This window comes from Mesoplodon densirostris, chromosome 4 (genome assembly GCF_025265405.1).
Source record: "Mesoplodon densirostris isolate mMesDen1 chromosome 4, mMesDen1 primary haplotype, whole genome shotgun sequence".
NCBI classification, from domain to species: Eukaryota; Metazoa; Chordata; class Mammalia; order Artiodactyla; family Ziphiidae; genus Mesoplodon; species Mesoplodon densirostris.
In genome coordinates this window covers 128,041,772-128,056,312 of record NC_082664.1, presented here as the reverse complement: position 1 = coordinate 128,056,312, position 14,541 = coordinate 128,041,772, and the positions used below count along the sequence as shown (strand labels likewise).

The following is a 14,541-nucleotide window of genomic DNA, read 5'->3' as shown; positions in this document are numbered from 1 at the left end:
GGTGACCCTGGGCCACACGAGGCTGGAAAGGCTGCATCTGGAAGGGAGAACACAAAGACAGTGCTTTATTTGCATTTTAATTTGACTAGCATTATCATAAAACCATCAGCCCTACCTGTTTCAGCTTGGCAGGGCTACTTGTGCTCTGCCTTTTTAGCCCCTCTGCCATCTTTTAGTTTTATAGTTTATCTGGATGCTACTCTTTCCCTTCTCCATTTCAATATCTTTTTTTTTTTTTTTTTTTTTTTTTTTTTACTGGATTTCTCATGGAGAGAGAATTCCACAGTAGCTGTCCTTCTCACAGGAAAATTTAGGAGTAGCTGATAAGAACATTGGAGGGGAGTGAGTTCAACTCTCCCATTTGATGGATATGGAAACTCAGACCCAGAGAAGTCATCCAGTAGGTTAGTGGTGGTTGAACCAGGCTGGATAAACCCCCTTCCATTGGACTTTTCTTATGGAGCATCTGAGGCAAAATGTCATTCAGTCTCCTTGCTTACCAATAGACTTGGACTCAATTCGCCTTGGATAGAGGTCAGCTGATAAATCTCAGGGCTCAAATATGCTAAACTGAAATTATTTTTCTTTATTACACAGCCACCAGGATGATTAAAATTTAAAAGACTGAAAATACCAAGGAAATGGAGCAACTAGAACTTTTAAACATTGCTTGTGGGAGTGTAAATTGATCAAAACACTTTGTAAAACTGCCTAATGGTATCTACAGAAGCTCAACATATATATTCTATGATCTAGCAATTCCATTCCTAGGTATTTACCCAAGAAAATTAAGTACATATATCCACCAAAAGACAAGTACATAAATGTTCCTAGCTAAAAACTGAAAACAATGCAATGTCCATCATCAGGAGAATGGATAATTTGTGATACATTCATTCAGTGAAATAAAACAAACAAACCCCAAAAAAGAATGAACTGGTGATTCACATAATATAGATAAATCTCAAATACATTATGTTGAATGAAAGAAACCAGACACAAAGTGTACATACTGGTAGATTCCATTTACACGAAATTCAAGAATAGACAAAAACTACTCTATGGTGCTTGAAGTCAGGATAGTAATTATTGGGGTGTAGGGGATGGGAGGCAAAGGTACATGACATGGGAGAACCCATAGGATGCTGGAAATGTTCCGGATCTTGATCTAGATATTAATTAATTACACGGGTATAAACATGCAAAAATTCAGCTTAATTGGAATATTTAAAATTTGCCTGGTTCCTATACATAAGTTATACTTCAATTTTTTTAAAGTGCCCTATATAGCATCTACATTGTAGTAAAAGCAATGCAATAAAAATAATTTTATCATTTCAAAAAATTATTATTTTCAAAATTCAAGGCTATTGGGGTTACCGTTTTCATTATCTCATAACAGGCAGATTGCATCACCTCCAACTGGTTTGCCTACTCCCAGTTTCTCCTCACTGACAGGTTGTTTTGCCCAGCACATATTTGATTTTGCTGATCTCCTGTAACAAACTTCCTTGACTCTCATGTGTCTGTGGGATATAGTACAAACACCTCATTGAAACAAAGACTTTCTTAATCCACTCCCTATCTGTCTTACCAGACCCAGGGCAACCTCTCCCCTCCATGCCCTTAACCCCCAGTATGCAGAACATTTCATATCTCTTCATCTTTGGTCTCCCGCCCTGTGCATCCACTGCCCTACCTCTGCTTCTTCCTCTATCAAATTCCTCCTCCATTTCACTGTCCAGCTCTCAAGGATTTGCTCTCAAATATCTGCCACTGGTTCCTACAACCCTTAGCTCCTACCTTCCTGCCTCTTTCTGAGCTCAGTATATTCCCCATATTAAAACCCTCTATATTTTATATGACCTACCCCCTGAGCTAAATGTTTTCTGAGAACTAGCATCATTTCATCTCTGGATCCCCGGGCTCAGAACTTTGCTAAATAAATGGGTGCTAACAGAACTGAATAATAAGGTTCATTTTTGTCCCAGACTTCTGGTTTTCATAGTAATGTTGCTTCCTATTAAATTCTTCACTGAAAGCAGACTTGGGGATGAAAGTGGATACAGACGAGATAGTTTAAATTAGACTTAAATTAGTGTTGTCTGTCTATAGTTTGGGTTTCCTTTTCAAAGGAGACAAGTCTCTTGTGCTGTCCCATAGAATAGCTATTAATTTGTGACTATTTAAATTAATTAGTAGTAAATGAAACAAAAAATTCAGTTTCTCAGTTTCTTTAGCCACATTTCACGTACTCAGAATCCCCATATGGCTAGTGGCTACCGTTATGGACAGCGCAGAATGGAGTATTTCCATCATCGTATGAAGTTCTATGGATAGCGCTGGAAATCTCTGGTCTTTACGCTTGCTCTCCCCTCTTAGAACACTCTTCCATTCTCTCCCACACCGCTTCCCCTACAACCATCATCATCCTTATTATGTCTGTAATTGCTTACGTCTTTTAATAGACTAAGGGTTCCAGGACGGCAGGTGCTGTATCTTACTCCTGAAGCTCCGGTGATTAGCTTTGAAGCCCGGGCACACAGTAGGCGCTCAGTAAATGTTGAATTAATGAATGACAAATGGGAGGAACCTTCCAGATACACCAGTCCAAGCCCGTTCTCCGTGCTGATCGGTTCCTCATCAGTCTCCAGCGTTTTTTAATTTTTACGCTTATTTTTAACCGTCCTTCAGAAGAAGAGAGGAAACTGCACAGCACCTGTCGACTCCGGAGGCGGCAGCAGCAAGCAGGGGCATCACAAGCTCCTGGGCCCGCCCCCTCCCGCCTCCGCCCCGCCCCGCCCCCACCCGGCTCTCCCTGAAGCCCGGAGCCCGCGCCGCTGCCTCCCCTGCTCGCCACTGCGCAGGCGCGGCCCACGAGCGTGGGTCGTATAGAGGCTGCGGGCTGCCAGCACTCCGGAGCGAGGTGATCTTGCGGCCTGTGTTCGGCCAGCTCCAGCCGCGCACAACCTGCCTGAGGCAGCGAGCCTAATCTCCCCGCGCCCTGGGCAGTGTGGTCATGGAGAATCAGGTGCTGACGCCGCACGTCTACTGGGCTCAGCGGCACCGCGAGCTGTATCTGCGCGTGGAGCTGAGTGACGTGCAGGTAAAGGCAGGGCGGCGGGACGTGCGCGGGTCTCGGCTCCTGGGAACCGCTGGGACCCCAGTCCCCTTTGTCCGGGTGCGTACCGGCGAGCCAGTAGCGCGCCAACGGGATCCAGGACGCGGTGGGCTCTCGGCGTCCAGACCCGAGCAAAAGCTGGCCCACATGGAGGCAGACCCAGGGCGCGACCCCCTGAAGCCTTCAGGTACTTCGGGTGCTGCGTGAGCCCCGCGCGGGCCTCGGAGGCTGCCCCGGGCCTCCTCTTTGTTCGCAGTCTGCGGCCTGGTGGAGCCCGAGCCTGGCCCTGAAGGCCTGGCCGTCGGAGTTCGTGTTTGCCGAAGCTCTTCGAGGCGTGGGATGTCGTTGGGTCGGGGGTGCAATGTGACAGTGGCTTGCCGGGCCGTGGCTGGACGTCTAGCGCTGGCCTGAGAGGTCTAGCGGATCCCCTCGGACCTTCACGAGGCCCGCCGCTGCCTTGGAGGGGTTACACCCACCTCCCAACCATTAAGTTATGGAAATACTTCTTGTTAATTTTAGTTTTACAGTCCATAAGACCCCGAAGAAGTGATTTTTCCCCGCCTGTTCTGAAGGCTGTGAGCTCAGGTTTTCTGAGTTGCATAGAGAACTACAAAATTAAGTTATGTTGAGTATTTATGCTTGATCTCGTTGGCCCTCATGAGAACAGGTTGAGGCCTCCTAAATGGTGGAGCTCTCAGGACCTGTGTACCCCTTTGTCTCGGTCCAAACCATCCAGGATTCCCATTTTTGAGGAACTGGAGTTTTCAGTCTGGAATGTTCTTTCTACATTCTTACTCCCTACTCTCCTTGACATTTATGGCACTTTGTAACCTCCTTCACTCCCCTTAACTCTCTCTGCCTCAGAGTCAGGCGTTTATGTTCGGATCTGTCAGCCCATCTGGTATACTGTCTTGCAAGGTGTAGGTGCTCTTTGAGTGTGGACTTGAATTTGTTGAATTTAATCTTTTCTTCTGGAATATAAACCTGTTTTCCCATTGAAACTTAAGACAATACTGACCAGAATGCCTTTAAATAGCCTGTGTCATTTAATGTGTTAAACCAGGCTGAATTACACTTTTGCGTCAGAGGATGTATAAATGTTCTTTGCTGTGTCCCTCTACTCTGCTCCACAGTGTTTTAATAAAAAAGGAAAAAACAAACAAAATCTTTGTAGATGGGGATCAAAGTGTCCTTCTAGAGAGGATTCTAACATCAGTCAATAAGAAAAGTACAGAACTTGTGTCATGGCAATCTCTCTTAAGTATTCAGTTAAACATTGTGTAGACCAATTAAATAAACTCAGGCCCTCTCTAGTTGTAATAAGAATGTAATAGTCTGGGATACTTTTGAAGCTACCAACAGAAAAGATGTTTTTAGGGAAAGTGGGGTGGTGTTGGTGGAAAAAAATGGAAATTAGTTGGGCAAATGAAAGAATGCATCATACTTAAATTTTTCCTGAAAGATCTAAACCTTTTTCTTTTTTTTTTTTCGGTACGCGGGCCTCTCACTGTTGTGGCCTCTCCCGTTGCGGAGCACAGGCTCCGGACGCGCAGGCTCAGCGGCCATGGCTCACGGGCCCAGCCGCTCCGCGGCATATGGGATCCTCCCAGACCGGGGCACGAACCCGTATCCCCTGCATCGGCAGGCGGACTCTCAACCACTGCGCCACCAGCGAGGCCCAGATCTAAACCTTTTAGTTAAGAAACATGAACACATGTGTTAATCATATTTGGTATATTTTAAAACATAAAGGTATGTGTTTGGAATATATTATAGTTAAAGAAATGTAACAGTGGAGGGAAAAATGGAATTTTCTTTTGGAGAGAGAAATCCTTTTTTTATTCTTTGAGAAAAAATAAATCTTTTTCCCCAATTGAGTTTTTGGTTTTTCTCGGATTTCCCATCTGTAATTCTGAGGCATCCATTTCAACTACCATTAGTTTTAAAGTAACATGTTAATACCATTCATAAAAGAAACCCCCTACCATGTGTGAAATACTACAGATTTACAAAAATGAGTCAGACAGACTCAGCTTTCCAACGGTATTCTATCTAGGAGGAGGCATATTGTATACTAACAAAAAGTTTTGTGCATGAGTATGTTTATTTGTAGAGTTGGAGTTGAATACTGAACCAGGTCCCTGGTGTTAAAGGAATTTGGTACCTCTCTTTTCGTTAGTTAGAGGTGACTTCCAGAAATAAGGTGAAGTATTCTTGTCAAACTGAGACTGGGAGAACTTCCCAGAAAGAGGACGGCATAGACTTTCAGATTGTCCAACTTGTTGTACATGTCAATGCCCTACAGCCAAAGAGTTCCAGGAACACACCTCTAGTTAAACAAGTTGTTTATTGCTCATATCAGCAAGGGAGAGCATACTCCATGGGTTTGCTCCAAATTGATAATAGAATTTGGACTTCGGTGATTGGGGGACAGACTAAGGAAGCAAGGATTCACTTTAGATTAGATGCTGTCAGAAAGCGGGCAATTCTATGTTTGGATATCTGAATAAATCTTATATATAGGGAAGAGAGACCAGAACAAGAATAAAACGAATTGGTAGAGAAGTGGCGGTCACTTATTTTGGCCAAGAGAGGAAGGGTGTCTAGTATTTTGTGGGTGGCATTGTGGCCATGTTTTTATCTGTGCTTACACAAAATTATGAAATGGTCTTTGTCTCATTTTATCAAGGTATTCTGTGAGATTGTTTATGTCCATTAAATAGCAGAATAACGTGTTCTAGCTGTGAGTGCCAGGCCAGCTTTTGAATGTCAGGGGCTGCTCCGTTTTAAAAATTTCCCAATTAATTGTTCTCTGCAGGGCCTGTGAAACTGGTGATTCTGGCTTGGGATGAAGCAATTCGTTTACTTGTTTAATGAAAACCATTTGTGGAGCACCTACTTTTGTCTCACCTTAAGCTAGGTGCTGGGTTGTTGGACAGCTCTCTATCCTCCCCTGCTCTTCGTAGCATATGTGTAAGTGAGTTTCGATGTTGAATTCCAGTTTGGGGGCATAAACCCTGCTCCTTTCCCTTTCTGAGACACAGAGAACCATCAGGTTTTCACATCTCTGCTCTGTCTTTGGAGCTGCAGACAGTGGGGCTAGGGCAGGGTTACTTTCAGAATAGAGTTTGTTTTCAGGATAAGCATGAAGGACAGATTTGTGCCAACAACCATAGTTGTTAAAGCATTTGTTCATTTATCAAGGTTTTTGTTTGTTTCAGTTATATGAGGGCAGTGTGCATAGCTCTGTTTGGGAGCTGTTTGAAAGATACTGTTCTTGACCTTACCTAATAGAGAGTCTGGTGGAAAGAGTGGTGACTGAAGGCATGAGATTGGGTCCTTGCTCTTCCACTTAATGTCTGGTGTCCGTGGATTATTCACTTAACCATTATGAGCCTGCGTCTTTTCATGCAAATAAATGTGAATAATAACACCTAATTCACAGGATTGTTTTGAGGCTTAAATTGGATAATGGATTTGAAAGTGCTTTGTGAATTCTAGTGTGCTATTCAAGTGTAAGTGATTATTATTGTGATACTAAACCTTAGATGAGAGAGGAGCACAAAGAGCAATAGAACAGAATAGAGGCTGTTAGCAGATTTATCCATATATGAAAACTTATTGAACAGCAGTGGTGGCTTTACAAATTAATAGGGGAAAGGATGAACCATTCAGGAGATTGTATTGGGACAATTGGTAACCTAAATGGCAAAAAGATAAAGTAAGAGCTTGCCTTATGCCGTACACAAAAGTCAATTTCAGGTAGGCTAATGAACTAAATGCATAAAGCAAAACTACTAAAAGAAAATATAGGAGACTGTCTTTATGATATTGTAACAGGGAAGAATGTGTTAAACAAGACACAAAAACATAAACCCTAAAAAAAAAGATGACAGATTTAAGACAAGCTTGAGGCAGATATTTGTGGCACATATCACTGAGCTCTTCCTTATATGCCCAAGGAGACAGTATGTTCATTACGGCAAAAAAAAATTGAAAACAACCTCAGTACTTATCAACAGGAGAATGGATAAACTGTGGTATATTTATACAACAGCACACTGTACAACAGCTAAAATAAATGAAACAGAACCAGCTGTATCTATGGATAAAGTTTAGAAATATATCAAATAAAAAGCAAGGGGCTTCCCTGGTGGCGCAGTGGTTGAGAGTCCACCTGCCGATGCAGGGGACACGGGTTCGTGCCCCAGTCCGGGAAGATCCCACATGCCGCGGAGCGGCTGGGCCCGTGAGCCATGGCCGCTGAGCCTGCACATCCAGAGCCTGTGCTCCGCAACGGGAGAAGCCACAACAGCGAGAGGCCCGCGTACTGCAAAAAAAAAAAAAAAGAAGCAAGTTGAAGAATTATATATATTCATATTATATATATGAAACCATTTATGTAACATGTAAAATAAAAGTTTGTATTGTAATGAATATCCAACATTGTTGTACATGAGTAAAGAAATACAGTGGGAATGATAAACTCCAATTCTAGAATAGTGGTTGGGCTTCCCTGGTGGTGCAGTGGTTAAGAATCCACCTGCCAATGCAGGGGACATGGGCTTGAGCCCTGGGCTGGGAAGATCTCACATGCCGCAGAGCAACTAAGCTCGTGCACTATAACTACTGATGCCCGCTCACCTAGAGCCCATGCTTCGCAACAAGAGGAGCCACCTCAACGAGAAGCCCGTGCACCGCAATGAAGAGTAGCCCCTGCTTGCCGCAATTAGAGAAAGCCTGTGCGCAGCAACAAAAACCCAACGCAGCCAAAAATAAATAAATAAATTAGAAAAAAATTATAAAATTTATCATTTTATCTATATAATCTCACTCTTGTACATATAAATATGAAAATATAAGCAGAAAAATTGGTGGAGGTGTTCTAAACCATCTTCATATTTCAGAATCCGCTCTTCTTCTTCTTTTTTTTTAATGTTTACTTTGGCTGTGCCAGGTCTTAGTTGTGGCATGCAGGATCTTCGTTGCGGCATGCGGGATCTTTAGTTGCGGCATGCGGACTTCTTAGTTGTGGCATGCATGGGGTATCTAGTTCCCTGGCCAGGGATCAAAGCTGGGCTCCCTGCTTTGGGAGCTCAGAGTCTTACCCACTGGACCACCAGGGAAGTCCCAGAATCCAGTCTTCTGAATCACATTTCTACTCAGAGATGTCACTGTCCATGTTTTTCCATATAGTGTCATCCTCTGTGCCATTAAGAGCACTAAATGCAGCATTTCTTTTTTTTTTTTTTCAGGTGCTAATTCTTTTTTTTTTAATTTATTTTTTTATTGGAGTATAATTGCTTAACAATGGTGTGTTAGTTTCTTCTGCATAACAAAGTGAATCAGCTATATGCATATGTATATCCCCATATCACCTCCCTCTTGTGTCTCTTTCCCACCCTCCCTATCCCACCCCTCCAGGCGGTCACAAAGCACCGAGCTGATCTCCCTGTGCTATGCGGCTGCTTCCCGCTAGCTATCTACCTTACGTTTGGTAGTGTATATATGTCCAAAATGCAGCATTTCTGAAAGAATGTTCTACTGTTATCTCATTTTTTTTTTTTTCAAGCCATCCGTACCTATTTATAAGTTTAGATGCTGGCACATTCTTGAGACACAAACCAGGGCTCATACTACTTCCTTAAATGGCTTTTAAGTGGTTTATTGACTGAAATATTGAGTTGCAGCTGTGTAGTCATCTGGAGTAACAGCCAAGCTCCCATATGCTAGACAGTGACAACCATGTCATGGTTGCTACTTTGCCAAAGCAAGTGTAAGGTGCTGCTGTCAATTTTAATAAGTATCCTGATTTTAGAGATATTAAATGTGAGAAAAATGTACATTTTAGAATTAATGAGATATTAATTTCATTTTGGAGTTGTCAATAAGTTTTAGTATTTAAACCTCTGAGGCAGGATGAGATCACCAGGAAGAGAGTATGGATCAGAGATTACCAAATAAATGCCCAAAGCATGTCATGGTTAGGAGCCTGGGGCTGTTTGCCTTGGTTTGAATCTTGGTTTTGCCACTTGCTGATTTTGTAATCTAAACTACTTACATAATCTCTGTAAGCCTCCGTTTCCTTGTATGTAAAATTGTTATATAAATAGTACCTATTTTATAGGTTTTTTTTTTTTTTTTTTTTTTTTTTTTTTTGCGGTACGCGGGCCTCTCACTGTTGTGGCCTCTCCCGTTGCGGAGCACAGGCTCCGGACGCGCAGGTTCAGCGGCCATGGCTCACGGGCCCAGCCGCTCCGCGGCATGTGGGATCCTCCCGGACCGGGGCACGAACCCGCGTCCGCTGCATTAGCAGGCGGACTCTCAACCACTGCGCCACCAGGGAAGCCCCTTTATAGGGTTTTTGTATGTGTGTGTGATAGTAATGTGGAACACTTTGAAAAATAATTGGCATATAGTGAGTGTTCAGTGAATGTTAGTGAAATGAGCTGGGTGAGGAAAGTGGCTAATTGGAGAGGATAGGGTTCATATTGAGGGGGTAGCTATTGTCATTCAAGAATGCAGATCTGAGGTTGGCATCTAATTCTTCTAATTTTTGAAGAAGAAGCTGAAAATCCAGATTTTTTAAAATGAAAAAACCTCATAGTTTTATACTTATTCAACAAATATATAAATGCTTACTGTGTGCTTGGTAGTCTTCTAGACTCTGGGACTTGGGCATGAGCAAGGCAGACAAGGTCCCTGCTCTCAAGAAGTTTACATACTGAGTGGCGGTGGCAGTGGAGGAAGACTGGCAATAGAAGCAGATAAATTCATCAGATAGTTTCAGATAACCATGAATGTTATGAAGAAAGTAAAGCAAGAAAAAATATATGAGAAGGTATCACGAGAATTATTTCAGATTAGGTAGTCAGGGAAGTTCTCTTGGAGGAGGTGACATTTGAGCAGAGATCTAAATGTTAAGAAGCCGTGCAAAATTATGGGGACTGAATATTATAGGGAGAGGGAACAGCTACTGCAAAATTCCAAGTTGCAAAGTACTTTGTGGTGAATTAAAATTAAAAATTAATAAATAAAAAATATTCTCTGTAGGCCATATAAAATATTGTGGGTTCAGTTTGGCCCAAGATGCCAATTTATATCAGAAAACTTATAGATATTAAAAACTGATAGAGAAGGACTTCCTTGGTGGTCCAGTGGGTTAGACTCTATGCTCTCAATGCAGGGGGCCTGGGTTCGATCCCTGGTCAGGGAACTAGATACCGCATGCATGCCGCAGCTAAGAAGTTTGCATGCTGCAACAAAGAGTCCACATGCCACAATGAAGATCCTGCATGCCTCAACTAAGACCCAGTGCAGCCTAAATAAAAACAAAAAACCCCCCAAAACTGATAGAGATGAGAAGCAGCCCAGGACTGTGTCATGAGACACTTAAACATTTAGAAGTTGAGCTGAGCAGAAAGCACCAGCAGAGGAGATTGAGAAGGAGTAGCCTATGAGGCATTAAATCCAATGCAGTGTCCTGTAGTGTCCTCGAAGCCAGGAAAGAGGGATATTTCAGTGGGGTGTGGTCCGCTCTGTCCAGTGCTGCTTAGAGGTTGAATAAGACGAGATTGTGTGTCTATTGGATTTGGCAATGTGGAGGTTATTGATGATCTTGGTAATAATAGTTTCAGTGGAGTGGTGAGGATGGAGGCTAGATCAGAGTAGATTTCAGAGTATTTGTGGTAGGGAAGAACAGATGATAGTAGATAACTTTTTTTTTTTTTTTTTTTTTGCAGTATGTGGGCCTTTCACTGTTGTGGCCTCTCCCGTTGCGGAGCACAGGCTCCGGACGCACAGGCTCAGCGGCCATGGCTCACGGGCCTAGCCGCTCCATGGCATGTGGGATCTTCCCGGACCGGGGCACGAACCCGTGTCCCCTGCATCAGCAGGCAGACTCTCAACCACTGCGCCACCAGGGAAGCCCCAATTGTAGATAACTTTTTTTTTTTTTTTTTTTTTTGCGTTACGCAGGCCTCTCACTGCTGTGGCCTCTCCCGTTGCGGAGCACAGGCTCCGGACGCACAGGCTCAGCGGCCATGGCTCACAGGCCCAGCCGCTCAGCGGCACGTGGGATCTTCCCGGACCGGGGCACGAACCCGTCTCCCCTGCATCAGCAGGCGGACTCTCAACCACTGTGCCACCAGGGAAGCCAGTGTAGATAACTTTTAAAGAAGTTTTTCTTGGTGGAGGGAAGGGATGAGCAAAGAAATCAGTGGTCTTGGAGTTCAGATAATAGAGAGATCACTATGGCCAAGGATGTGGACCTTGAGCTGTGTTTTTAAGTATAAGTAGAATTTGGATCCAAAAAGGGGATTAAAGAGAGTATGTACTGTCATATACACCCAAAAAGAATGAGTGAAAAAAAAAAAAGGAGTGAGATCTCTATGAACTGGTAAAGATTGATTTAGGTGAAAAAAGCAAGGTGCCTAAGAATGTATATTCTGTGCTATCTTTTGTGTAGAAAGAAGGGGAAATAAGAATGTCTGAATATATTTATTTATTTTCCCAAACATATACACACACAGAGGAAAGATAAACCAGGTGCCCCTGAAGTGGTTACCTACGGGTGGTGAGTGGGAATGTGGTGGAGGGGGATGGGTTTGGAAATAGGACTTCTGAAGATACCTGTCTGTAAAGTTTGACTTTTGAATGATGTAAATGTTTTACATATTCAAAACTAAAATTCAATAAAAAAGAATAAAATGAAAAATCTTGAAATTAAATACAATCAAAAGGACCTAACTGTATATCAAATTGATAACATAACCATACAGATAAATAACTTAGTACAAGTAACGTTTGAACACAGTACTCTGGTTCTTTAGTAGATATACTCTAAGGACAAAATGAACTGCACATAAATGTTGTACTTTATTTATAGGTTTATTGTTAGTAAAGATATTGATGTAATTCTGAAAACTTTAGGATCAAAGAAGTAAATGTGTTAATGTTATTAGGAACCAAGATATTCACCATAAGGAAATACAAATATTAAATAACAGAAGATAAGGAGAAGCCCTATAAGGTAAATTTTTTTTTTTTTTTTTTTTTTTTGGCTGCACCATGCAGCATGTGGGATCTTAGTTCCCCGACCAGGGATCGAACCTGCGTCCCTGGCTTGGAAGCACGGAGTCTTAACCGCTGGACCGCCAGGGAAGTCCCATAATTTTGAATTGGGCATTTCGGTATGACAACATGATTTTTTAAGGTCCTAGCTAGACACTAAAGATGAGCACTGAGTATACCTCAATGTGCCCAGATCATGGCTTCTAAGTTACCATTCTGCAGTAGAGGAACTATGAGGCCCCTTGAAGAAATGGCCAGTTATTCCAGGTCTGTGCCAGAGAGAGTACAACATCCTCAAAGGCTACAAGGTCATATCAGAATAATACAGGAGCTGGTTTGAAGGGATTTCAAATTTGTGACAATTTGTGACCAAATTTGTGACAATTTGAACACCAAAAAGAATAAGAATAATATTAGATTTTGGAAGAGTGGATTAAAAAGGAAATCCACAAGTCCATAATGATAGTCAAAAAGAAATAAAGAAGACCAGTTTGGGGGCTGAGAGAGGGGGGCAGGAGGTGGGTGTGGTTATAAAAGGGCACCATAAGGGATCTGGAACTGTTCAGTATCTTGACTGTGATGTTGAGCAGACGAATGTATACATGTAATAAAATTGTATAGAACTTACACACACAGACACACACAAATGAATACAAGTCAAACTGGGAAAATTCAAACAAGATAGGTTGACTGTATCAATGTCAATATCCTGATTGTGATATTATACTACAGTTTTGTAAAATGTTACCATTGCGGGAAAGTGGGCAAAGAGGACAAGGAATCTCTTGGTATTATTTCTTTCTTTCTTTCTGTCTTTTTTTTTTCCACTGAAATGTATTCCTTAACTACTACCACCTTTGGAGAAGCTGGACCTGACATGCCCAGTGTACTGCTGGGTAGGAGTTAGCATCTGAAATCTGGCTCATAGAATGCTTAGTGAAATCCAGGCCCTGTGCTGTGGCTAGATGCTTAAACCTTGGTTTCACACATCTATGTCTGAGGAGAATAAACTGGGCCCTCCAAACTCCTTTTTTCCTTCCAAGTGATTTAAGATATGGGGAACACAGAGTGGGGCAAGAAGTGACCTAGGTAGGAAGTGTACCACCAAGACTTCCTAGAACTCTAGCTTTCATGATAATATTCATACCAAAACCCTGTTTCCCTTATAGAGGAACCATGCCCCTGAAAGTGTTGCCTTTTTTGATGAGGTTCCATAATTCCATCTTCCTGGCACAGAGAAGATCATCTAGATTGTTAGCCCCTTTGGGTAAGCTTCTCAGCCTGAAGTCTGTACTGTCACCTGGGAAGTTCTTAACCTAAAGCTTGGCTCAAATGCTCCCCCAACCCAGCCTTCATGCTCCCCCTTTTCCTAACGCTCTTGGCTATGAATAGAGCATCTAGGCTCCCACTGCCTTTTAGTATAACCCCCCCACCTTCACCTTCTGTCTGTCTTGTTGGTTTCCTTTGATGCATGATGGAACACAGCCAGTGGAGCCTACAGGAGAAAAATAAATGAACTAGCTATGGCACTGGAAACAGGCTGCTTCTTGCTTATAATTTTGAGCTGGGAGTTAGGAGATAAACTGTTTCTCATCCACTGAAAAAAGAGTTCAGTTGTTTCACTTTAAATTATGCTGCTGAAAGGCATGTAGCGACTTCTGGGAATAAATGAACAATTTGGAGAATTTCCATCTCTTCTAGTCTTGGTTTGGATAGGGGTTAAGAGTGTGGAGGCTGAGGCTGAGGCACTGCATGTTTCATTTTCATCCAACCGCCTGTAATCCGCAGCCCTTGCCTTAACCTGTAGGAATTAATTTATTTTTCATGTTGCAGCATGGGTGTCACTCCTTGGTGAGGCTCTCCCCAACCATTCTATTCCCATTGTGCTCACTGTCTTCTTAATGTCTGTAACCTTTAACTGCTTTTTACTACTCTTTTGGTCTTGAGCATACGTTACTTGATACTATATCGTTTCTTCTCACATGAAATGACTCATCTGTTCTACTAGATTCTCTGCCTCCACAGCTGAGGGACTGAGTCTTAGAGATCTGTGTATTCCTCCGTAGCACCTCATACGGCACTATGTACCATTTACCATGAGCAGAATGGACTGACTCAGTATCTGATTGTTCTGCACAGCAGAGCAGTTTAGGGTCCTTCTTGCAGGAGCCTGCAATCTCAGATGGGTACAGATGGACATAGAGAAACCCTACACAGAGATGTGGATAAATGACCAAATATATTCTCTGGGGGAAGCACAGGGCAGGAGGTCAAGTGCCCAAGGCAGATGGATGGAGGGAAGTAAGCCCCTGGTTTTAATTCAGTTTTTCTCATTAAAATGCCCTTCT

At 42.7% G+C, this 14,541-nt stretch overlaps 1 protein-coding gene across 4 annotated transcripts in view; it reads left to right on the top strand.

Annotated features, from left to right (window-relative positions):
- Positions 1–2,871: 2,871 nt before the first annotated feature.
- HACD3 (3-hydroxyacyl-CoA dehydratase 3) overlaps positions 2,872–14,541 on the top strand; it is a 34,187-nt gene continuing 22,517 nt past the window's right edge. For all 4 annotated transcript variants that reach the window (XR_009531797.1, XR_009531796.1, XM_060097163.1 and 1 more), the window contains exon 1: positions 2,872–3,106. Coding sequence is in view for 2 of the 4 variants with exons in the window: in XM_060097163.1 (XP_059953146.1) it covers positions 3,020–3,106 (87 nt within the window). In the remaining 2 variants the exon portion in view is untranslated. The remainder of the gene's footprint in view (positions 3,107–14,541) is intronic.